The sequence below is a fragment of the Gymnodraco acuticeps genome, unplaced genomic scaffold (genome assembly GCF_902827175.1).
Source record: "Gymnodraco acuticeps unplaced genomic scaffold, fGymAcu1.1, whole genome shotgun sequence".
Taxonomy (NCBI): domain Eukaryota; kingdom Metazoa; phylum Chordata; class Actinopteri; order Perciformes; family Bathydraconidae; genus Gymnodraco; species Gymnodraco acuticeps.
This window is the reverse complement of record NW_022989755.1, coordinates 4305809-4330879: the sequence shown is the minus strand read 5'-3', so window position 1 is coordinate 4330879 and position 25071 is coordinate 4305809. Positions and strand designations below refer to the sequence as shown.

The 25071-nt window shown below is 40.9% G+C and overlaps 1 protein-coding gene across 1 annotated transcript in view; it reads right to left on the bottom strand.

The window, feature by feature from the left end:
• The window catches only part of LOC117544559 (glutamate receptor ionotropic, NMDA 2C-like), a 70261-nt gene that overhangs the window by 10408 nt on the left and 34782 nt on the right, over positions 1 to 25071 (bottom strand). The window contains 5 exon segments of the mRNA XM_034213718.1: positions 1691 to 1816; positions 2305 to 2458; positions 4088 to 4256; positions 20847 to 21058; positions 24417 to 24531. Of these exon segments, the coding sequence (XP_034069609.1) occupies positions 1691 to 1816; positions 2305 to 2458; positions 4088 to 4256; positions 20847 to 21058; positions 24417 to 24531 (776 nt within the window).

Genomic DNA, 25071 nt, shown 5'->3' with positions numbered 1-25071 from the left:
TTTGACAGTGGCGAGCCGTGACTTTTATACCTAGGCCCTCTGACCCCCTTGTCCTCGAAAAAAAAGAAGAGATATTACGTCACAGCGTAGGCCTATACTTCAGCGGAATATCAAAACAGCAGCCCGGGGTGAAAAACGCATCAATGACAGCGACCCTCTACCACACAGAACAACACCATTTATATAAACACCTATCATGACAGGGCACCCACAGCCAAGTAACAATTACAAATGAATTAAGTCGGCACGGCGGCCGGCATTGAAAATGACTTAGGCCTACCTTTGATGATAAATCACTGAAACACAAAGTCCATCCTCCTGTCCTTTTGGATGAAGCACTTGCGGGTCATTCAGAATCAGCTGATCCTTTGCCACTCCAGTTTATCATTGTAACTCAATCTTGAAAATGACTCGGTTAATAATTTCGCAACGATGTCATCACTATCACTGAAGTGAGCCATCATGAACGAACTTATGCTAATTATAAATATATCGATCATAAATCTATCGTTTAGATTTATGATTCGAAAATAATAAAAAGTAGGGTAGACATGTGGATATTATCCGTCTGAACAAAACGTGCATTTATCTAACAGGTTCGTTTTCCACAGACCTTATTTCGAGCTATTTTCCAAAATCCTATGGAGAAATCCCATTGTTTTCTGTCGAGGGAATCCGAGCGCAGCTTACTTCCGGGTTTTAGGACGCGTCACTGCACCACTTGCATAGACCTCACAGCGGGCGGAACTTGTCATAAAGTCCGCGAAAATAAAGCCCGCCCATTTAGAGGGAAGATATGATTGGTCAATTGGACTGTCATTTGACATTACTCTCTCGTTGAGAGTGTGAATGTAGAGAGGGACCAACAAGCCCTCCCGTCTTCACATAACTCGCAGAGACGGCATTTAACCCTTCACATTCCAACAGAAACTGAACAGGCAGATTCGAAGGATTTATTTCTTTGGAAATATTATTTTAAATACAATTAAATCAAGTTATTTTGGTAAAACTAATAAAAAATGTAACAACAAAAACATATAAAAAAAAATATTTTAAAAAAAATGTTTTTTTTTTAATGTTTTCAAATATGATTTCTTAGAATATCTTAGGCCCTCACAGAGGGCCTAGAGGACCCTGACGGCTCGCCACTGCCTTTTGATGATTTTAGGTCACGTTTTTGCTGTTACAAAAACGTTTTTTACTGTTCACCATGGAAGTATTCATGAGCCCTTCCGAGATCTACCAAACATCGGAACAATTTCACAGTTTCAGCCTCGCTTCCATCGCTCTCTGCCACTGTTGCTCATGTGCAGCAACGGAGGGTTCCACCGCCATCAATCAGACTTCGATTAGCGCGGCGACCAATGCTAATTAAAACAAGAAAATGACCTTTCGGACCGGATACGAGGCACACTCTGTCAGTGCTGCATTCAGGGATTGATTAGCCCACTCCCCAAAATCCTGTAGGAAACTCTTAACATTGCAGGACATGCGGACGGGGCTGGATTTAGCGGCGGGCATGCATGCTTACAGTGAGTGAAGTGCTATGAAGAGGCAATTTTTTGATGTATTTTTTTCCAGGAAACAGCAGACATAAGAAAATATGCCAGATTAAGAAAAATAAATACATTCATTGAAATCTATAGGATTAACTTTACTCATGTAGTGAAACAAAAGGTTAAACACTCACTTTTGGCGCTGACCAGACTGCGGTTATAGCCGACTGGACTTAAGTATTCAAACACAAAAACTGTCACAGCCACGACGGTCAGGCACATCACAAACATCATGACCCAAACTGCTGGGCTGTAGGGCTCTGGAGGAGGGGGAGGAAGATGGGGGTGAAGAGGAAGAGGTGGAGAAGAAGAGAAAGAAAAAAACATGAAGGATTAAAGTAATTCTCTTTTGTACGTCCTGCTTCAAAACCTCGGCCTGTGATGGGGGTCACCATATGTGGTTGGAGGATAGCAAGATGAGAAAATGAGAAGACAGAATTACACTGTTCAGGATTTGGTGCTGAATTTTCTTGTTTGGGGTTTGGAAAAGGGATTTAGGTGTGTGTGCGGCAAGTAAGGGGATTTAGTTGTAGGATACAGTTATCGCCGGGATAAAAGCTTAATGGGAAGTTTCCTGAAGCGTCTGCAGAGACAGAACCCGTTTAAGTAGGCCAACCTGGGAGAAAGTGTTGAGGCAGAAGATGTCAGCAACATTGGCTGACACTTACTGTACATCATACAACAGAAAAGTTATGATGAGATTTGACTAACTATTGGGTCTAAAAGAAGCAATTGGTTTTTTTCTCACCAAGAAAAGCAGATGGGGAAACTGTGCCATTGCTGCGGGCTACCATGACACTAATGCCCGTCTCAACAAACGGCACGGAGAAGTCGATTATTTCCGAACGCTCCTCATTGATAGTGAGAGAGCCAATAGCCATGTCAGCTCGCCTGTAGAAAACCTGACAGAAGAAAGACACAGAAAGGAAATCAAACACTGTGGTAAAATAGTGAGGAATTAGTAAAAGTCAGTGGTCTAAAAACATGCTTTTCTTGTTTTTATTTTGCATCTGAATCAAACTATTTTGGTGACTGTATAATTCTGTAAAATATGCCTGAATGGGTTTATTTTATCACAACTTCCTTGTGTCCCGGAGGACAAGCTGCCAAGCTCTTCGTTGCTGAAATGAGAGCAAATTCTGAATTTCATGAGCAATCCTTTTTAGACATGGAAGCCATAGTGCAGCAATGCAGTTGTCTACAGTAAGGCATGACTCTAACAAACAGTAAGGCTGTGGCATGACTCTTATCACGACTGTCTGCTGAAATACAAAAATGTTTGTCTCATCATCCGAGCATCCAGAGAGAGAGCATGCTACATCTCAGGAGTGTTTAGATCCAAGCCTTCTTTTCCAAAAAAGCAGGAATTATGCAGAAAGAAATACGTTTTTATAAATGTAACACACACACACACACACACACACACACACACACACACACACACACACACACACACACACACACACACACACACACACACACACACACACACACACACACACACACACACACACACACACACACACACACACACACACACACACACACACACACACACACACACACACACACACACACACACACACACACACACACACACACACACACACACACACACACACACACACACAAAGCGCCTGCAGGAACAGAAACACAAGCAGCAAGGCTCTCCTGAGGAACACCTGTTAAGGGTGCTTCACTTTCAGCATCTGCGTTTGATGTGGCTCGCTGTGTGGAAGAAAAGCGTCGCTCCATATGTGCATGCAAGGCCTCACACCACTGACCAAGCCAAAACCCATCAAAGAATTTCTCCCCGCCATGCAGTGCTGTCACTCCAGACGCTGTGCATCATTACTGCCATCTCCCAACAAGGCGATCCTTATAGTGTGTACAGCGGATTTACTATCCTTTTGTACAGCTTTAAAATGCTTATATCACTTCATCTGTGTGACAATGGCTAATTTATCATCAACATTTCAATATAACATAACTAATGCTGTACGTAAAACACCTGACACTTTTTAACATGAACCTTTTCCAACATCTGACCAATTAATTTTGTATTTGAATAATGTAATTTGTGGGAAAACGCACACAAAAACGTGGATTTATTTCAGCTTTAGAGTAATGTTTTGCTTTTTTTGTGTTTTTGTATTTTGAATACATTTTCATGAATTCATGGCTACAGAAAGTTTTTTTTAAAGATATTGTAATATTTCCTTGCTATTTAAATATACATATATATATGTAGATCGATCTATACTAAGTCCTTTTCGGCCCCAGGATTCATTTGGAGTGATTCAGCTTTGAGTTTACTGCAAATATTTCGTGATAGCTAGCATGCTAAACACCACTTACCTCTAATTTAATCGTTGCATGTCATAGCCCAAAGCTACATTTATTTGGGTTGGATCTGTGGATGAACATTTTAAAGCACCTTGTAGATGAACACTAAGCGACTCAACCCAGCTGCACCAGCTGCTGCATTCAGGGATTTATCCTTCCTTAAATAGCTCAGCCCTCAGTCTTACCTCCCCAATCATGCCGTTCCAAGTACCACGGACCAGCTTGCCATGTTTTCCATTGGTGACTAAGTAGAGGTCATATGAGAACTTGATGGTGCGGGACAGTTTCTTCAGGATATCTATGCAGAAGCCCTTACAGCACAGTTTGGTGTAGGACTCCGCGTGGCCGATGTCACTGCAAGAAAGATGAGAACAAGAAGCGTCACACACAGTAAACAAACGCAGTGATAGTTTTCAACATATTCTGGTAAATAAAGTCCTGTCTGGCCTCTGAGACTATATTTAGCTTTCTAGACCTAAGCTGTTGTTTTGCCTCGTTCCAGAGAGTGGGTGCTAAATAGTTGTGTGCTCTCATTCTGACAGTGACTATTGTCTACAGCAGTGAAGTGAAGGGCAGGCAATGGCTGGTTCATTAGCTAAAATCAATATCTGTTAACAAGGTGTCGATGGAGACGGAGGACACAGAGAATAGATACATACGCACACAAACACACATAAACACAGGCAGAGGCAGTGTGACAGAGATGCATGAGTAAATGTAATGGCCTCTAATCAAAGGTCATTAAGGTGTGTAGCATGTGAGAGACACTTACTTCATCTCTGTGTCCTCGCTACTTAATGGGGTGTAGAAGAAGAGAGCAGAAAGACAGAAAATGGTGAAGAAATAATCAAATAAAAAATGACAAGACATTAAAACAGAGGACGATGAAAGTTAAAAGCATACAGATTGAATAGGACATTGACAACACTCCAAAGTATCAAAGTGGAGGCCTAAAATGTACAAGGGCTATTCAGTCCTTGTAAGTTATTCAACTTAGTGCGTGTGTGTGTGTGTGTGTGTGTGTGTGTGTGTGTGTGTGTGTGTGTGTGTGTGTGTGTGTGTGTGTGTGTGTGTGTGCGCAAGATAACCTCAGCATGTCAATTAGTTACCACAGGAGCCAAAGAGCATTTAAAAAGATCATTAAAAAATCATGTGAATGAATAAATGTGGGATACACTGAATGATAAAGAGTCAAACAAGTAATTAACATTCAAGTTGATTATTCTCAACAGCGTAAGAGTTAATTTTAGAGAAATTTGAAGTGTTTTTGAAAGGCTCGCTTCTTTCACAGGAGTCAATAGCTCAGATAAACACTGCGTTAATTAATTGCTGCAGGAGCTGGCCACCTGTCGTCATTATACACACAAATCACACACACACATACAGACTTCTATTGGTGTCTCCCTGGCATACAGACACACGCACACATGTGGTACAGTATCCGTGGAGGATTAGCAGCAGTTGTGTTGTGTTCTTCATAAAATGCCTGGAAAAAGTAGTGCAACGTGGAGGGAAGTGCCATGAGGGAGTCAGACCGGAGAGAGGAGGAATCTCAGGCGAGCAGTAGACAGGAAACACATGGCGAACAACCAGACACTGCCTGACAGGACAGGGTTCAGTTTGGAGGGAAAGGGCGGAGAGAGCAAAGGAACCAAGATGGAGGAGGACGAGGAGAAGGAGGAAATAATTGTAATCACCACCAATGTGATAATGTAAGAATGGTGAGGGGGAAATACAGTAAACAGTAATAGGGACATTGTCATGTTAAATTCCTGTTTCAAAAATATTCAAGCAAACTATTGTTAAAACACGACGGTGGCAATTAAAAAAAGAAGAGCCCCCATCTAAAAGAACACAAATAAATCCAGTTTAATCAAACAAATTACTCCCAATGCCAAGAGCCAGTACAGGAAGTTATGAATCTCCATTTTTGTTTGGGTTTTACTGTTTTAGTTCCTTAAACTGTTAGCATGGATTACTTGCCATAACTTAGATCTTTCTTCAACCTTATTTGTAGTTTATCAAGATCAGCATAGTTCATAAAAAATGAACTGTTATCCAGGGTTTTGTAAAATCCTCGAGCTCATTCGATTTGGCAATAGGATTTAAAACAAGTTAAACAACTTTTGGTAATATAATGTGTCTAGTTCAAAATGATTTAAAATAAAGAAAATAGTTTCAGAAACTTGTTAGAATGACTTCAAAGAACATTAATTGTCTGATGAATTAGACCCTAGTGGACCAAAACAGCAGTCACTTTGCTGAAGCAGGGTCAGACAGTCTGCCTGGCTCAGTCCTGGTTCTGGTTCTCCCGTGCCTCCCTTTCCTAAAGTGAGTGGGAAGCCACACAGCAAAGCTCTGCTCCTAAACATACTATATCATTTGTTTTTTTAAGTAGAGTAAGGCATTTTAGGGTAGAATTCCTGCTCCCTAATCAGCACAGAGGTAGGCGCAGCTTTCTGGCGAATGAGGCCATCATCTGTCCAAAGAAAAGGATTTTTTAATGAGCAAGACAACATTTTTTTCTAATTTCGCAAAACATCTGCTCTGCAGGGAAGCTGCTCAGGCCACACAGCAAGTTTAACTGATTAATATAGCAGCCAGTCCTCTCTGCCTCTCTTCTTCTCCCTGTTTGTTGGTCAACTTCCAAATAGGACATGCCAGCCTTAGAGAAATGGTGAAAGAGAAACAGAAAGAGGGAAGGATGGGATAACATTGTCCCATGCTATGACAGATGTCCCCATGTTGAACAAATAAATCTTCTTTACTGGCAATCAATGTGCCATCGCGCCCAACAACAGCCGCTATATCTCTCTCCATAATTAATGTGCCAGCCATGGTCAGCTCTGCAATCTGCATAACTGACACACACACACACACACACACACACACACACACACACACACACACACACACACACACACACACACACACACACACACACACACACACACACACACACACACACACACACACACACACACACACACACACACACACACACACACACACACACACACACACACGCAATAAATGGCAAATTAACATGGCATTTACAGGCTATTGTTTGTTTTCTCTTGTGCGATAAAAAATTAGATAAAATTAGACATTAAATATATAATTGTTCCATACAAGTTATAGTGGTCCACATCATGTGACTTGCTGGATAAAATGTTCCAACATAGTCCATAACATACTCCATCAACATTACATTTAAATAGGTATTTGTCATTTTGATTAATACATTTGATTGACTTTCTTTCAATCTAAGATGAGAAGTTTCACATATTTGTGTTTTATATGAAGATGCAGCCAGCAGCTTGTTAGCTTAGCACGAAGAGCATAACCCTAACCCTAGTAGCTAGCCTGGCTTTGTCTAAAGGTTAAAGAAAATCTTTCAACTAGGACTTATTTGGTTACGAGGCAAATTGTTTGTACCTTTGGACAGAAACACGCTAGTTGTGTTCTGATTTGTGTTTCATGATAAGTTAAGCTAACTGTCCAATAATATGGCTTTATATTTAACAGAGAGTTAAGACAGCAGTATGAAATTTGAGACATAAATCAATGTTTTTTTGACACGTATTTTGTGCTTAAAATATTTATAAATGTGATTCAAGGAACTTAAGATGCAGGAATGTTCCATGTGCGGCTGGATGTATTTTGTTTTGCATGCGTTTGACAATGTGCCACAAAGCCAAATGTTATCTTCTTTTTTTGGTATTATCATACTTCGCAAATTGTTATGGTTCTGCACTTTGGTAAGCTCTATGTGGCAAGCAAACAGCACAGCATCAGAAATACATAACAATCAATAACAAGCACAAATAATTCCTCCAGTGAGATTTAAAGTTGGAAATAACACAACTCTTGAGTGCACAGCGGAGATATACAGTAGGTCAAGGTTGGGTTGAGCCCTTAAATAAATTACTAAATCAGGGCACTGAGGTGTGGTGGTTCTGGCATTAAAAGGTGCAGAACTGGCAGCAAATTGCGTGTTTTCTCTGTTTTATTGTTATTCCCAAATATCTTGGTATGCTGGACAGTATGCTCTGCTGCTTCAGAGGATCTATTAATCATTTGTGAATGTGGGATCTTTTTTTCTGGTGTGCTGTTGTCCCAACATCGGCAAGCCAAATGTACTAGTCCCAAGCAGCCACAGAAAATGGAAAGTCAATTAGTCATTAGTTAATATTTTATTCTGGTTTCCTTGAAGTCCATAATGAAAACTGTTGGTTGGTGAAGCAGATCTCATCTTTTCATTTGCACAAGTTATTGTCCAATGAAAACGCAACATGAAAGCCTTTAGAAACCTAATCTAGATGTCGTAAATATGCACGCATATCATAGAGAACACCATAAAAAGGCTAATCAAGTATTAGCATTTCCTTTCACGCGGACTAACAAAGAAAATCACTTTGAAATAAATACATAGAAATAATTCATTAATGCTATCTTGGAGGATTCAAGCAGAAACACAACAATGTGTCTGTGATCAGAGACATATGTGCCATCTCTGATTCATTATTCCAACACAGCAGGTTTTAGGCACACTTTGTCTCAGATATCATTTGCAAAGAACTGATTTTCAAATGCAAATGGAGACAGCAAATTCTAAGGTGTTACTGGCCATCTTGTTAAATAATATTACATTCATACGTGTAACGACCACCGATCGGAAACAAGGAGACACTTCATATATCATGCCGAAGAGAATTTCCAGAGAAAGACACTAAGTCGACCTTGAGTAAATCAGGAACAAGTCAAACATGACTTAATGATACTTTGACATCCCATTCGTCATCTTTGAGGATAGACACGATTGATTTTAGGATTTCCCAAAGTAAAAATATGTTGTTTTGTAGGGGTTATCCAGTTGTCAATGTGAAAACAATAAAGTTGACAATAGTTTTACGACGCAATTATATTTATGACAGTCTTGAACTTTTATTGTTTGAACATAATGAAGACATTGTGCATTCCTGAAGAGCACCAGTTGTACGTAGTTATAGGTAATAGCTGTTTAATGGCTGTCTTCTGCCATGCTGCGCTCAGTGTTTGACACCAGAGGTGTGTTTTTAAGGTGCTTAGACACTCAACACACACAATTACTCTGTGCTTAATGAAGTGTGGAGGTTCGCAGTGTCGACTGAACTAAACTGGGGCAGAGAAACAGAGCGGGAGGGTGCAGGTGTCTGTGTTTATGACTGCGTATCATTTGAAATGTTTCAGTACTCGTGAAGACATTATACATTTTGAAATCCATTTCTTTAAAGTATTTTTTATGTAGGCACTCAAAATGTGGCTAAACAAAGATAGCATATTGGCAACTTTATCATCAAAAGTGTCATTATAATCTTAATATTTCTTATCAAATACATAATATGATTTTTGAGAGATTAAATGCAAGAGAAGTTTTCTTTGAGAATGCAAGGTAACAAGGGGTAACTGATTCACAAATAGTCATTTTGTGAAGGAAGTGTTCCTTTTAAAAACAGCAACTAACAATAATAATATCAAACTCAAGGTCCACTTGCTCGCTTGTTCTGGAGTTTCTGGACTAAATATACCTTGAGAGGTGATGCTAAGAATCATAGAAAGTTTGCACCTAGAACTACATCAATGGAGAAAACTGGATCTGATGATGTGGACGCTAAGATTCAGTAAAAGTATGATATAACTTATAATACTAAATTGCACAGCTGATGGAGTAAAAATTGGGTAACACTTTATATTAAGGTACACAAATTCACCATCAACTAGTTGTTAATTAACATGCATATTAGCAGTATATTGGCTCTTTATTAGTCATTATAAAACACGTATTAATGCCTTATTCTACATGACCGTATTCTACAAGTAAAAGGCCATTGGTTGAGAGTTTTTCCTCAATAATCCTCTAATTAGTGCTTATTTATTGCAAGTAAGGAAGTTGTTGTACATGAGTTTTGGTCTTAATATGCGCTGCTCAATATGGGCCTAATAAGGCAGTAGTACCACAAGAATAGTAATTCTCCCATAATAACACTTAACAAATATGATCTATTCTCATGTAACAAGACATGCAACTATAAGTGTTAATTAAGTTTAAATAACTCAAAATTGGGTATTTATATCTAAGTATATTTTCCCTATTTTAAAGTGAAGTCTTGTTCATAACCAATAAGCTAGTAATTTGACTCTAATTGACCTGAACAGGTTCCCTATTCTAAAGTTGCCACCTCTTCACACTTTGTAAATACATTATAGCACACAACTACTAAAATTAACCTCAACAGTAGGCCTATGAACAAAGTAGGCACACATTGAAATATCGGTTTTATTAATGAACCAATAAAGAGAGGTTCAGACACATAACAAAACATGTCAAGTTTCACCAAGGCTGAGAACATATGCAGTCTGTACTTTTTAATAAAACAGATTTTTAACAGATTTTATGTAGTTGTGATCATACTTTGTGACCTGCTTGTATGTACTTACACACTAGGTGTACTGTTCTCTCTATGTGTTGTACTGTCTCAGTGTGAACTAGGGCTGCACGATATACCGTGTCGTGACGATAATCGCGATATGCGCATGCGCGATATTCACATCGCGTGGACGTGCGATTTAAAAAAAAAAATGTTTAGGACTTTCGATATTAAGTAGGCAAATGAACTCAAACATGTCATGTTACAATTATTTTGCTGCTTGCTACAAAAGGAAAACTTGCGCGGCTCTCATGTCAGGGGTACTTGAGTGAGTGACATGCAAGCTCTGTATGTCACTCAAATCTCCAAAGCAAACGGACCCGGTGATTAAAGGTAAAAACACTGAATAAAGTAGTTTCATGTGTTTCTCCAGGGCAGTTCAGCGCTGCTAACCGAGCTAGCTCAGCTTGTTGCTCTGATAACTTAAGATCCAGACGTCCGTGACTAAAATCCTTCATCCGGTTAAATATAGTTAAAAAAATACCAATTATATAGCATTAAAGTTCAAGAAAGGATGGTTTGCGGAGAAAAAAAACGGTCTTTTCTTCAATTCCTGTATGTTTTCATATCGCAATATATATCGCGGAGGGGGAAAAAATCACAATGTCAGTTTTTTCCAATATCGTGCAGCCCTAGTGTGAACATAGATTAAACAGCCAGCCAAACTCTTTTGAGAGCCAGGCAATGAGCAGCCATGCTCCTTTATTGACTTATTTTCAGTCCACTGACATTCAAACGGAGTGAAACTATACAAAAAGAAGTTACAAGGCACTTAATGATCTCATACATGCAAGTGTAACATACACAGATGAACACATACGACCGCTAAGTGTAAACAAGGTAAATATAGCTAATGCTAGCTGTGCAATAAGCATGTATACAGGCTAGTATGACTAACGCTAGCATGTATGCTAACACTACCGTGTATGCTAACGCTAGCGCGGATGCTAACGCAAATGCTAGCGCGAATGCTAACACATTTTCTCATTGCGTTTAAACATCTCCAAATGTCATCACATAAACACAATACATGTTACTAATCGTTACAGTGTAAGGATTACACTTACAGAAAAAAATAAGTCGGGCCCCCCCAACACAAATAGTCAGGCTCAGTGGCGGCGGCAGATATTTATTTTGGGGTGCTGTGGGGTAGCTTGACGTTTCATAGAGGGTGCTCAAACATTTAGGGTTTCCCATTGGAGCCTACACACGGCGGCGTGCGTTGCCGCTTCAACGCTTCTGCCCATTCACTTTGAATGGGGTGACGTCACGATTCGCCAAACTGCATTGTGGGAGCAAAGCGTAGCTTCTCTCGCGGTGCTCGCTGCAAAAGTAGAGCAATGTTCTACTTTTGCCGCCTCGACGGAGGTGTCAGCCAATCAAATCCCGCGTATGCAAATCTGACATTACAAGCGCTAGCCAATCAAACCGCGTGTATGTTGGGAGAGCCAGACCGCAGTTATTTCCCATATGTCAAAAAATGGAGGAGAAAATGATCGTGGCGGTACTATATGACCAGTCCCTCTTTACATACAGGGATACAAACCGGAGGAGCCAGGCATGGGGGGAGGTGGCAGAGACAGTGGGTGAAACTGGTAGGTGTTCGCCTATTTGGGGAGTTTATATCCAGTGTAATTCGTTTGAATGAACAGCTAGCAATTATAGACAGTATATTTAGCCAGCATGGATGTAGCATGAATGCTTTGCTTTGTATGTCCGGGGCGGGACATTCATGTGATTGGTTGTTGGTCGCGTTGTTCGTAAAAAATCCCCAAGCTTCAGACACGCCCACCGCCAAGCGGTAACGCACGCCGCCGTGTGTAGGGAACGTTAGTCTGTCGACGGTAGCAAACAAGGCACGTGCGTTGTTTTTGTTTTTGGTAATGATGTCAGAGAAGAAAGACTGTCGTGCGTTTTTCAATTCCAAATTATAAAGGCCAAGTCTCTCTTTATAGATTTCAAAGTGAACCTGGAGATTTGTTTTTCGCCACCTGCGTTCAGCTTTTCGACATTCTCTTTTTTTTGTTTTCACGGTCATGGCCTTTCTCCATGGAGATATTTTCTTGCCAGACACCTTTACCTTAGTTGGAGCAATGGCATCTATAACATTTTACATTTTTTTATTAAAATGATCTACTAGCTCATTTACTGAGATGTTAGCAGGGGCAAGTATGGAAGAAAAATTCTGAGTAAACATTTCCCTAATATTTTCAGCTAAATATCGCTTTGTGGTTACCTCTTTTTGAACATTTTTGGGAACAGAAATAGAGCTCTCAAAGAAAACACAGAAATGGTCAGAGAGTGCAACATCAGTCACCACAACCTTAGAGATATTCAGACCCTTTGAGATAATTAAGTCCAGAGTGTGCCCCTTATTGTGCGTGGGCTCCGTCACATGCTGAGTCAGTCCATGACTAGACGGTCAAAGTCAATACACACTATAGACAGCAGTTCAGTAAAGTCATCAAAAAAGCTTGCACAGTATTTGGGTGGTCTATAGATATTTAGGAACAGAGCTCGAGAGGAGCATTTCAGCTGAAGGGCCACATATTCAAAAGAAGCAAAGTTCCCATAAGATGTCTTCCTGCATTGAAGGGAATCATTGAACAGAATAGCAACTCCACCTCATTTCTTATGCATTCTTTCCTGACTCATAAAACTAAAGTTGGGAGGGGTTGATTCGATAAGAACAGCTGCACTGTTATTTTGTTCAATCCAAGTTTCTGTTAAAACATAAAATCGAGATTGTGCTCAGTGATAAAATCATTGATTAAAAATGTTTTTCCTGCCAAAGACCTGACATTTAATAAAGCTAGTTTAAGTTCGTTAAACACACTATCAGTCAGGTTTTTTGTAACGAGCTGTGGCTGACATGGAATCACTGCTAAATTTGATAAACTCACACAAATGTTTGAGCGCTTCCTGTATCTAAAATGATACATTGCTCTTAATCTATTACCTATCAACACAGATATCGGCAAAGCTACAGGCAGGCAGGGCCCCGGCATGTCCTGGAAAAAGTGGAGAGTGCCGTACGCCCTTGAGCCTGGACCCAGCAAATATTAGTTTGCAGCGTTTTGTACACACACATCCCTGCAATCCCTCCCCGTCAAGGCAAGCACTGTAATTCTCTCCGGTTTGCCACCAGCAGATGACAAACACCCACCTCTCCGCCTCTTCCAAGGAACGAGGGGACCGTGCGGCAGAGTTTCAGTTAGATTTTTTTTCGCCGGTCAACATGTCTGTTAAAGTTTAAATCTTCCGGACAAAATTCGAAAAGTGCCGGTCAAAGGTCTTCTTTGTTATGTATTGAGCTTTAAAATAAATGAATAATGACTCTATACAATCATATAATAATAAAACACGGAGGATGGAGATCTCTTTTTCTCCCCCTCTTCTGACAGCCCAGCAGCTGATCTCAAAGCACGCTCCCCTCTCCTGCAGGGAGGCGTGGTCAGCTGAAGCTCATTTGCATTAAAGCTACATTGTGACCTTGCCTTCTTACAGTGCAGACGCTTTTCTGCTTGCTCTTTCCTCTGCTTACTTTTTTCTGCTCTTTTTCTATTTTTCTTTTCTGAAAACTTCGAGCAGCGGCTCCTGGACATTAAACTATCACTGGGACAGTTATTCTTCGTAAATAGACGGAGGGTTTCAGCCATATTTCAATATTTTACGACGACCTCAGTCTTACAGTAGCGTGGCCTAGCAACAGCTAAAGCCTGGTACAGCATGCTATTTAGCTTAAGCTAGTTAGCAGCAAAATGCCTCCGTTCTCTACAGATGACTTCCACAAACTTCTACAGAAGATGGCCGTGTTGGAAATGAAAATGCAACGGTTGGAAGTTAACGTGGAAGTGAATGGACTAGGTTGGAATGACACCACTTTACCAGTGTTGCAAAATAATGGACAAAGGCATGCTAACTCAAAGCTAGTTAGCAGCTACAAGGATTCCAAGGAACAGGAGGGCTGTGTACCGGGTAATAAATATACAAGTGGTAGTCCTCCCTCAAACTCTCTGGGTGCAAGGCCGAAGAGTAAATCATTTCCATGGGATTTGGGAGGACGAACAACAGGCAGAGCCCAGCGCTCTGAAATCTGTGATGCGACCAGCTGGCCTGCATTGTTATCACCCAGGAAGAGCGCCTCTTCAACCCCTGTTCCTACTAGGAAACAGCCGTGGACAGCTGCTAAAGGGAGAACTACAAAAAATCCTCCTAAACCACCGAGTGTGCCAATCCAGAACAGATACGCTCCGCTGACCGAGAACCGGAGATCTCTTTCTGATGACCTGGATAACCCGTCCTCTTCACATAGCAGGGTAAGGACCAATAGCTACTCCAAAAGTAAAAGGCTAGAGGGAAAGCTAACGACTGGGCCTGAAACTCTGATTGTGGGTGACTCTGTTGTAAGAGATGTAAAAAGTCTGTGTAGTAAGAACAACACCAAAGTACTCTGTTTTCCCAAGGATATGGTCTCTGACTTGGCTGAGAAGATCCTGCATATTGGGGCTGAACATCCGACTGTGAAGAATGTGGTACTGCACATTGGAACAAATGATGTTGTGAAACAACAGTCAGAAGTGCTGAAAAAAGACTTTAAATGTCTGTTGGAAACTGTCAGCTCTCTAAATGCAGAGGTGTTCATCAGTGGCCCTCTACCGCCAGTCAGAAGAGGAGTGGAGAGATTCAGCAGATTGTTTGCACTGAACACCTGGCTTTCAACTGTCTGTATTGACCATTCTGTCAATTTTATTGACAACTTTTTCTGGGACCGCAGACATCTTTTTAAGGCAAATGGAGTTTGTCTGAACAAATCAGGAGTGAAATTGTTTATCTCTAACGTATTCAACTGCCTATGTCATCAATCTGTTCCCTTTGCCAAGGACAAGCAACAAGAGGAATCAAAACAAGAGAAAGACACAACACATCCCTCAGAAAACCTTGAAAAGCTATCACTGCACCCGCCTGAGGAATGTCTTGATTATGGGAGACAAATGGAGGAGTCTCCACCGCCCTTCACCCCCTCTATCACCTCTGAGGATACTCTTCCTTCACCCCAAAGCTCTCTCTACTCTCCGTTCACCCTTTCACCCTCGCCCACCCTCCTGGAGATAGCCGAACACACAAAGAGATACAGAGGGTTGGCACCGATTCCTTCCTGGAGTTCAAAGACCAAACTAAGGCGATACGCAGGGTTGGCAGCATGTCCTTTACCCCCGCTCCACAACGACGCCCACCAAAATCACTGTAGAGACGCGCACCATCTCCCCCGTCTTCATCACCGTGCCTACATCAACCACCTCCCCCACCTGGCAGCATGTCCTCTACCCCCGCACCATCTCCCCCGTCTCCATCACCGTGCCTACGTCAACCACCTCCCCTCCCTTCAAGAAAGCATCTGCAGTCTCCGAAGCCTGATAAGGATGTGTGTGTACAAAACGCAACAAACTCTTACTGATATGTGCTGGGTCCAGGCTCAAGGGCGTATGGCACTCTCAACTCTTTCCAGGACATGCCGGGGCCCTGCCTGCCAGTACCTTTAACGATATCTGTGTTGATAGGTAATAGATTAAGAGCGGTGAATCAGCTTAGAAACAGGAAGTGCTCAAACGTTCGTGTGAGTTTATCAAATTTAGCAGTGATTCCATGTCAGCCACACCTTGTCACAAAACATCTTACTGATAGTGTATCTGACAAACTTAAACTAGCTTTATTAAATGTAAGGTCTCTGGCAGGAAAAACCTTTTTAATCAATGATTTTATCACTGAGCACAATCTTGATTTTATGTTTTTAACGGAAACTTGGATTGAACAAAATAACAGTGCAGCTGTTCTTATCGAATCAACCCCTCCCAACTTTAGTTTTATGAGTCAGAAAATAATGCATAAGAGAGGAGGTGGAGTTGCTATTTTGTTCAATGATTCCATTCAATGCAGGAAGACATCTTATGGGAACTTTGCTTCTTTTGAATATGTGGCCCTTCAGCTGAAATGCTCCTCTCGAGCTCTGTTCCTAAATATCTATAGACCACCCAAATACTGTGCAAGCTTTTTTGATGACTTTACTGAACTGCTGTCTATAGTGTGTATTGACTTTGATCGTCTAGTCATTGTTGGTGATTTTAACATCCATGTTGACAACCCCCAGGACAGAGGGGCTAAAGAACTGTTTTGTGTTCTTGATAACTATGGACTGACTCAGCATGTGACGGAGCCCACGCACAATAAGGGGCACACTCTGGACTTATTTATCTCAAAGGGTCTGAATATCTCTAAGGTTGTGGTGACTGATGTTGCACTCTCTGATCATTCCTGTGTGTTCTTTGAGAGCTCTATTTCTGTTCACAAAAATGTTCAAAAAGAGGTAACCACAAAGCGATATTTAACTGAAAATACTAGGGAAATGTTTACTCAGAATTTTTCTTCCACACTTGCCCCCGCTAACATCTCAGTAAATGAGCTAGTAGATCATTTTAATTCAAAAATGAAAAATGTTATAGATGCCATGGCTCCAACTAAGGTAAAGGAAGTGACTGGGAAGAAAATATCTCCATGGAGAAAGGCCATGACCGTGAGAGCAGAAAAAAGAGAGTGTCGAAAAGCTGAACGTAGGTGGCGAAAAACAAATCTCCAGGTTCACTTTAAAATCTATAAAGAGAGACTTGACCTTTATAATTTGGAATTGAAAAACGCACGACAGTCTTTCTTCTCTGACATCATTACCAAAAACAAAAACAATGCACGTGCCTTGTTTGCTGCCGTCGACAGACTAACTAACCCCCCAGTGTCAGTAGCCTCTGAATTTCTATCCACCAGGGCATGCAATGATTTTGCCTCCTTTTTCACTGACAAAATTCAGAAAATCAGACAAGCAGTCAGTGCCTCTGCATCCAGTGCAGCAAATGTGTTGTCCCTATGTCCACCTAATATCAATTCAAACACCATGACACAATTCCATCAGATTAATGATAAAAAACCTAGAAGACATTATTCAACTTCTGAAATCCTCCTCCTGCTGCCTTGATATTATTCCAACAGGATTTTTCAAAGATGTTTTTCGTTGCATGGCCTCAGATCTACTTCATATAGTAAACAAATCTCTTCACTCAGGTATTTTTCCACAGGCCCTGAAAACTGCAGTCATTAAACCGCTCTTAAAAAATAATAATCTAGATACTTCAGTAATGAACAATTACAGGCCCATATCAAACCTGCCATTTCTAGGTAAAATCATTGAAAAAGTTGTTTTTCAACAGTTGAGTAATTTCTTGCATTTAAATAGTTGTTTCGATGTGTTCCAGTCAGGCTTTCATCCAAACCACAGCACTGAGACTGCTCTTGTAAAGGTCTGCAATGACATCCACTTAAACACAGACAGTGGCAGAACTTCAGTGTTAGTATTATTAGATCTCAGTCCTGCGTTTGACACTGTTGACCACAACATATTACTCGACCGACTAGAAAACTGGGTGGGACTTTCGAAAACAGTTCTAAATTGGTTTGAATCCTACTTAAAGGACAGAAACAACTTTGTTTCTATAGGTAAATACACATCTGAGTTGACAAATATGACATGTGGGGTACCTCAAGGCTCCATCTTGGGGCCTCTTCTCTTTAACATCTACATGCTACCACTGGCTCAGATAATGAAAAACAACAAAATAAGTTACCATAGCTATGCGGATGACACACACATTTACGTAACAATTTCACCAGGAGACTATGCTCCAATTCAAACACTGAGTAAGTGCATTGAACAAATCAATGACTGGATGTGTCAGAACTTTCTCCAATTAAACAAAGATAAAACTGAGGTAATGGTTTTTGGAGCCAAGGCAGAACGTATAAAAGTTAGCGCTGAGCTTCAGTCTGCAATGTTCAAAACAACAGATAAAGCCAGAAATCTAGGTGTAGTCATGGACTCTGACCTGAGTTTCAACAGTCACATTAAAACAGTTACTAAATCAGCCTACTATCACCTAAAGAATATATCTAGGATTAAAAGACTAATGTCACAGCAGGATTTGGAAAAACGTGTCCATGCTTTTATCTTCAGTAGACTCGACTACTGCAATGGTGTCTTCACAGGTCTCACTAAAAAATCTATTAGAAAGCTGCAGCTAATTCAGAACGCTGCTGCTCGAGTCCTCACTAACACTAAGAAAGTGGATCACATCACTCCTGTTCTGAAGTCTTTACACTGGCTTCCTGTGTGTCAAATAATAGATTTCAAAATACTGCTGCTGGTTTATAAAGCTTTGAATGGTTTAGGCCCAAAATACATTTCTGACCTCCTGCTAAATTATGAACCATCCAGATCTCTCAGGTCTTCAGGGACTGGTCAGCTTTCTGTCCCCAGAGTGAGAACTAAACATGGAGAAGCAGCGTTCAGTTATTATGCTCCAAATATCTGGAACAAACTCCCAGAAACCTGCAGGTCCGCTGCAACTCTGACTACTTTTAAATCCAGGCTGAAGACTTTTCTTTTTGCCGCTGCTTTTAATTGAACTATTCACATCTTAAACTGCACTGTAACTTTTATCCATGTATTTGTTCTTTTAATGTTTATTTTATTATCTTTTCTTTTTAATGACTGATTTTAAATGCCATTTTCTTAATGTCTTTCATTTTTTGTAAAGCACTTTGAATTGCCTTGTGTTGAAAGGTGCTATATAAATAAACCCCCCTTGCCTTGCCTTACATCACAGAATCAGCCCATGCAAAAACAGGGCTAGAAAGAGCAAATAGAGCGAAATGAGGCATGGCTAAAATGCAGGATCTGCTTGGTATTTTGAAAAAAAAACTATATTTATATACTTTATATTACGGAGCCCTGGAGGGTTCATAGAGAGAAAAATAAATAAAACGTGCCAACGTTTTACTTTCTCGTGCGCACGCTTTAGTAACTCGTGCGCACGAGTTACTAAAGCGTGCGCACGAGTTACTAAAGCGTGCGCACGAGTTAATAAAGCGTGCGCACGAGTTACTAAAGCGTGCGCACGAGTTAATAAAGCATGGCCTCGTTTTGTGTGTGTGTGTGTGGGGGGGGGGGGCATTTGTTTATGATAGTATCGTTCGTTCCGGTGCACTCCGGCAGGACTATAGCACATCGAGATTAAGATTAAACACATTTCTTTCACTTGGGAATACACTTAACTATGGGGAACCAGATTTGTTTAAAGTACTGTTCGTGGTAATTTGAAAACAAATGCCGGTGGTGTCGGATACACACGAACACGCACACAGAGCGGAGCTGAGAACACACACACACACATCATGCGCCCCGGTGACAGAACATCTCCTTCATAAAGCGAGGGGGAATACTCTGGTAGTTCGATGTGTGTATAGGTGTGTGTGGTTAAACGTAGCAGCCTCGATCTCTATTCAGCGGTTCTAATGAAGGGAAACGCAGTGAAGTAAACAGTAAAAGGCACAGCTCTTTGCAGCTGGTGCTGCTCTTCTCAGATTCTGCTGAGTTACACGTTACTGCCTCCACGACGAAGCCAGTTCAACAGACCCTGGACCTGAATATGTTCGATTTACCCGGTTTAACTGACCCTAACAAACGCGATGTCGATAAGCGGTCCTACGAAGCTGGTTATCAACTCAGTAAATCAACCAGGGTTTCTCTGTCCGGCTGAGAGCGCGTTCATGTGAAAGGGACGGGGTTAGCAACATTTGACCAATCACAAACATGGAGACGCGTGCTGACAGCGCAGCATCATACTTCATGAATGAATAGTGTAAATAGCCAATCCTGCTTCGTAGTACAGGCCACTGGTGCCGCTGAGATTTCATAAAGTGAAGGAGGTTTTCCTTCTATAAAACAGCTGTGGGCAGCAGATACTGTGAGTCACGGACAGGAATCCCTCAATTTAAATAAAACGAGGCCACGCTTTATTAACTCGTGCGCACACTATAGTAACTCGTGCGCACACTTTAGTAACTCGTGCGCACGAGTTACTAAAGCGTGCGCACGAGAAAGTAAAACGTGGCCACGTTTTATTTATTTTTCTCTCTATGAACCCTCCAGGGCTCCGTATTATATAGGTATGGCCCTACAATATATTGTTCAAATATAGCATGATAGGTCCACTTTCATATAAAGTGTTACCAAAAATTGGAACATTTTTGATCAGAGATTTTTGGTCACAGAATCATACTGAAAGACGCAAAAATCCACGATTCACGTTTATTAACCAACCTGAACACCGCATAACACACAATACATTGGCATGCTAGCATAATGGTACTGCATGAAACACAATTAGGCCAACCGCAAACTTACATTCAGGACTTAATAACCTCTTTTAAAAAATAAAAATACACAAGACTCTTAACCTGACCGACATTCAATACAAGATTTGGACAGTTTTTGATAACCCAAAAAGTATCAGGGTTTAATAGACATCTCTGTGTCTAAATCTTCATGTTCGTGCAGATTTAACAAACGTGTTAGCGTTGCTTTGCGTACCTTCCTGTTTGATTGGACTGGCGCCTGCAGGGCACGGTGTTGCGGACACATGTGCCAGTGCCCGGGTCCACGTTCTCCACCATGACGAAGGGATGCTCCTCCAGCGTGGCCACAGTCAGGTGGCGGTCATCGGACACCTGCTCCAGAAAGCTGCCGTATCGAGGCCAAACCGGGTAGCGAACCTGAAGGATCCCTCGGGAGAACGTTCCGACCTGAAGAGGGAGGGTGAGAGACAAAAACCTCAGCGCGATCCTGCACAAGTGTTTGAATCTCACCCTCGACCTGATCTGCATATCAACCCCTTCTCTCTTTCCCTGTCTTGTCTCTCCCAACTTCACAGAATGAATGCACTATTTTATTTAAAAATGGAAATTAGCATGTGCTGACCTGGAGGAAGAGGATTAGAAGATGAAAGAAGAGTAGAGTTCATTAATGCCTCAAAGACTTAAAAGTGTTTGAGTTAGACATTTTTAGAAAAAAAGCAGAATATAAAACAAAGGGCATACCAACTGCCTCACATTAATTATACATCCCAATATGTGTTGCCTTCAATCTGTGTTCATTTTGTTGAATGATTATTCAATTATTAATTTTCTTCTTCAAGTGAATAACAAATTGAAATGTCACTGTTCATAAATGGGAACTGTTCAAGTAATTAGTGGTGTTAATTATCTGTGTGTTTAAGTATTTTTGCTTTTCAAATATGTAATGCTATTTGTAGAGCTATAATTAAATATCATTTTGATAACAAAGCGTGCTCAACTGTGATTGACAAACAGATTTGCTGCCAGACTAAAATATACTGTAGCCAAGAGAAATAAGAGGTACATTTAGTTTTTCAATATCAGAGGGAGCCACTTGGGACTAGAATTGTGGTATATTGTCACATCACACAGAGAATAATCCCATCGATGTTGACACTAAACTCAGTGAAACCCTCTCTGTGAGAGCCAGGACTGTTTGTCATATCAACCCAACCTAATGAGCCATGGCTCAGCCAGCGCTGACTTACTGCATGTGAAACTTGCTCTCTTACAGCTTTAATGAGAGCTCTTATTCATACCCACTCTTGATTCTTCTGCTCGCTCATGCTAACGCTCTTCCTTCGTCATGCATGGATGATTTACAAATCTGCATGAAGGTACAGTATATTGTGCGAGACGGTGATTTGTTTCTCCAGTCCACACCATCTGTGAATGAGGGTATCGCAGAGATGTCAGTTGTGAAGATCGCTCATTTCAATCTGTCTTGTTATGGGATGTCGCTTCCTCTCATAGAGCATCTTAAGTTGAAGCTCTGTCATTTGTTGCCAAAACTGGTATTGATTATTGGATACTGGGTTAAAAAAGAGTATTAGAATCTAAGAAATTTCCCCAATACTGCATATTAAAAATCAAAGTTAATGCATGATTACATTTGTTCTTTCTTAGATGTTAAGATTCATCCTAGGGCATCCATATTGGACATCATAGATTTCAAATGCATGTTTTGTAGGTAAACATTTCTCAGTCATGGTCTCATCAGACCTCTGCAGAGAATCCAGAATCCCTCTTCTCCATTCACTGCGCTGGCCCCCTGTTTGATGCAGTTCAAAACTCCAGTGTTGGCCTACAGGGCAGTGAAGGAAACCATTACTCAGAAAACCTATAGTCGCTTATCTCGGTCCTGGCTCTTCTCACTGGTGGAATGAGCTCCTTGCTGGAGTCAGGACTGTAGAGTCACTGCCCATCGTCCACCGCAGGTTAAAAATCCGCCTTATCAGACTTCATCCCAGCAACCTTTGCATACAAAAAACCAATCTCTAAGGACTTGTACTGTTGCACTGAATGTAAGTAATCCATTTGAAAGGGATATACCCCTGAGTTTGACGTGATCTGCCTTGCCATGGCTGTAATGTTACGTAAAATGTTAATGTTTCATGAGATTGATATTGAGTCATGATATTTATTGTACCGCTGTTGGTGTGGTACTAACCTGAACAAAATGAATTTCCCCTTTGAGGACAATAAAGATCACACCTATTATATCTGTTGACTTAGCAGTAAAATCACCTTGTGCAACAATTCAACTGTGCAAAACTCTGTCCTTAATTATGCATTTATTTATTTATATTCATAGTTATACAAAAGAAAATGTCATCTCACTTAATCTCAAGGAAAAAGGAGAAAAGATAGCACAAGTTCCCAGAGAGCGCCAGAGCAGAAAAAGGGGTCATTCCTGCCAATAAATGTCCCCCAGTAACACCCTTCAAACAATATTTAGGAACAACATCATGTTAAAGTGTCAGGGTCGATATTACGGCTGAGTAACATGACAAGAAGACACTTGTTTAAAGTAATCTCTTGTTGTCGATTGTGTATGTGTGCGTGTGTGTGCGCGCGTGTGTGTGTGTGTGTGTCCACAACAGCAGTATATCTACACTTCAACATGAGGACATAAGGAATAGATGAAGTGCTGGCTGCTACCTTCAAATCTACACACACGCCAAAACAAAACCCCACTTCAACACAATTACATGTCCATGTTCATACACACACGCAGACTTACACATCAGCCAGGAGGTGACATTGATGAAGTAGGTTGGTCTTTCCAGGTCAGAAATAAATGAGTTCAACTGTAGCTGTGAGATTACCTTCAGGTCTCTCTATTTAGTCTAACTTTTTCAATATACCCTGGGCTTTGAAAAATTGGTGTATGTTTGTGTGTGAGTAAAAGGGAGTGAAAATTCTTAAGAAAATTGCAAAGCATGGCGACAATAAAACCGGAGTAAGAGGGTGGCTTCAAGAGGAAACACACAGACACAAAACATTATTGATTACAATGTACGTCTACACTTGTACCTTTCAAATACCATCTATTTGTGAGGTTCAGAGTGATTGGGGAGTTATCTTTTGATCAATTGTTCAAGTCAAGGATGCTGACATCTCCACTGTGACAGCAAGAAAAGGGGTGGAGGGGTTAGAGGGACAGATGTGAGGAAAAGATACTGTGTGGGGCTAAAATACAGTTTCACGCTGGGGTTCTAAAAACAATGGGAAGATATTGTTTTGTAGTTTGTCCTGCTGTTTGTGCCGGTTCACCACTGCGGTCACCACAGTTGGAGCTGCAGCAGTGGATGTGACACACAGCATAAAGAAGCAATCAAGACACTTAAAAGAAACCTTAGTGCCCCGTTGATGTAATTTGGGTAAACAATTGTATAACTCAGTCAAATCTGAACACAGACATTATACACATATTCTCATAAATATTCAATGTGACTTACATTTTCCGAGAATATCATTATTTTTGATGTCGAACACAACTTCACATTTAGAGATCATAAAAAAGATGCTCCTACGAACGATTCTATCAGTATCAACGCACTCCAATGGCAGTTATTTGATCATCCCTGGGTGCATTGCTAGCAGCAAATGTTAACTGTAATTCATCTGTGAATCCGTTATATATCTTGTTATACTAGTCCTCTGTATATGAACTTTATATGGGCACTTAACGGGACAAACATCTTATTGTTCGTGTGTCGTCATGCCAGCTTGTTAGTGTGATTTATTATCTGGTGCCCAGTACCTTGTCCCAAAGTCTGTCACGGTCCAAAGCGACGAGGACCATGGAAGGATTGGTGAGGAAGCCTTGGCTGTTGAATGACAGATCTTTCCTTTCCCACGTCACATTCAGCATGTGCCTGCAACCCACACAAACATAAAGTCATACAAAAATGATGTTGAACACAATCAAGGACTTTGATACATCATTTAAGAATTTGCATTTTCGTTTACACAGATAAACACACACAATGATCCCCTCCTAATTAAACCTAAAGCTCCACTGGAGGGCTTAATCTAACGTGGGAGGCTGGAAGTAGCTCATTAGTGGAAGAGGGAGGCGGCTGATTGGCGGAGAGTGTTCCTACTGACTGATTTCACTCTGTTAAGATACACATCCTTGACAGACAGGGTCTGTGAATAATGAGTCTAGGTCAATTTGCATTTCAGAACATGTGAAAAAGAGTCGCAACATACTTTCACTTCATGCTGTTCAGCTGAAGTTGAAGTTTTGCTCTTCCGTACGTGCCACAGTAATGATCACTCTTATAAGAATACAGTGCTGCAGGAATGAGACCCAAAACCCCAAAATGAGTCAACACTTTTGCACTTCCAGTTCTCTTGTTTGGAGGTCAATTTTCATTTCTGTATGGTCTGTGGTTAACATAGTTAATAACATA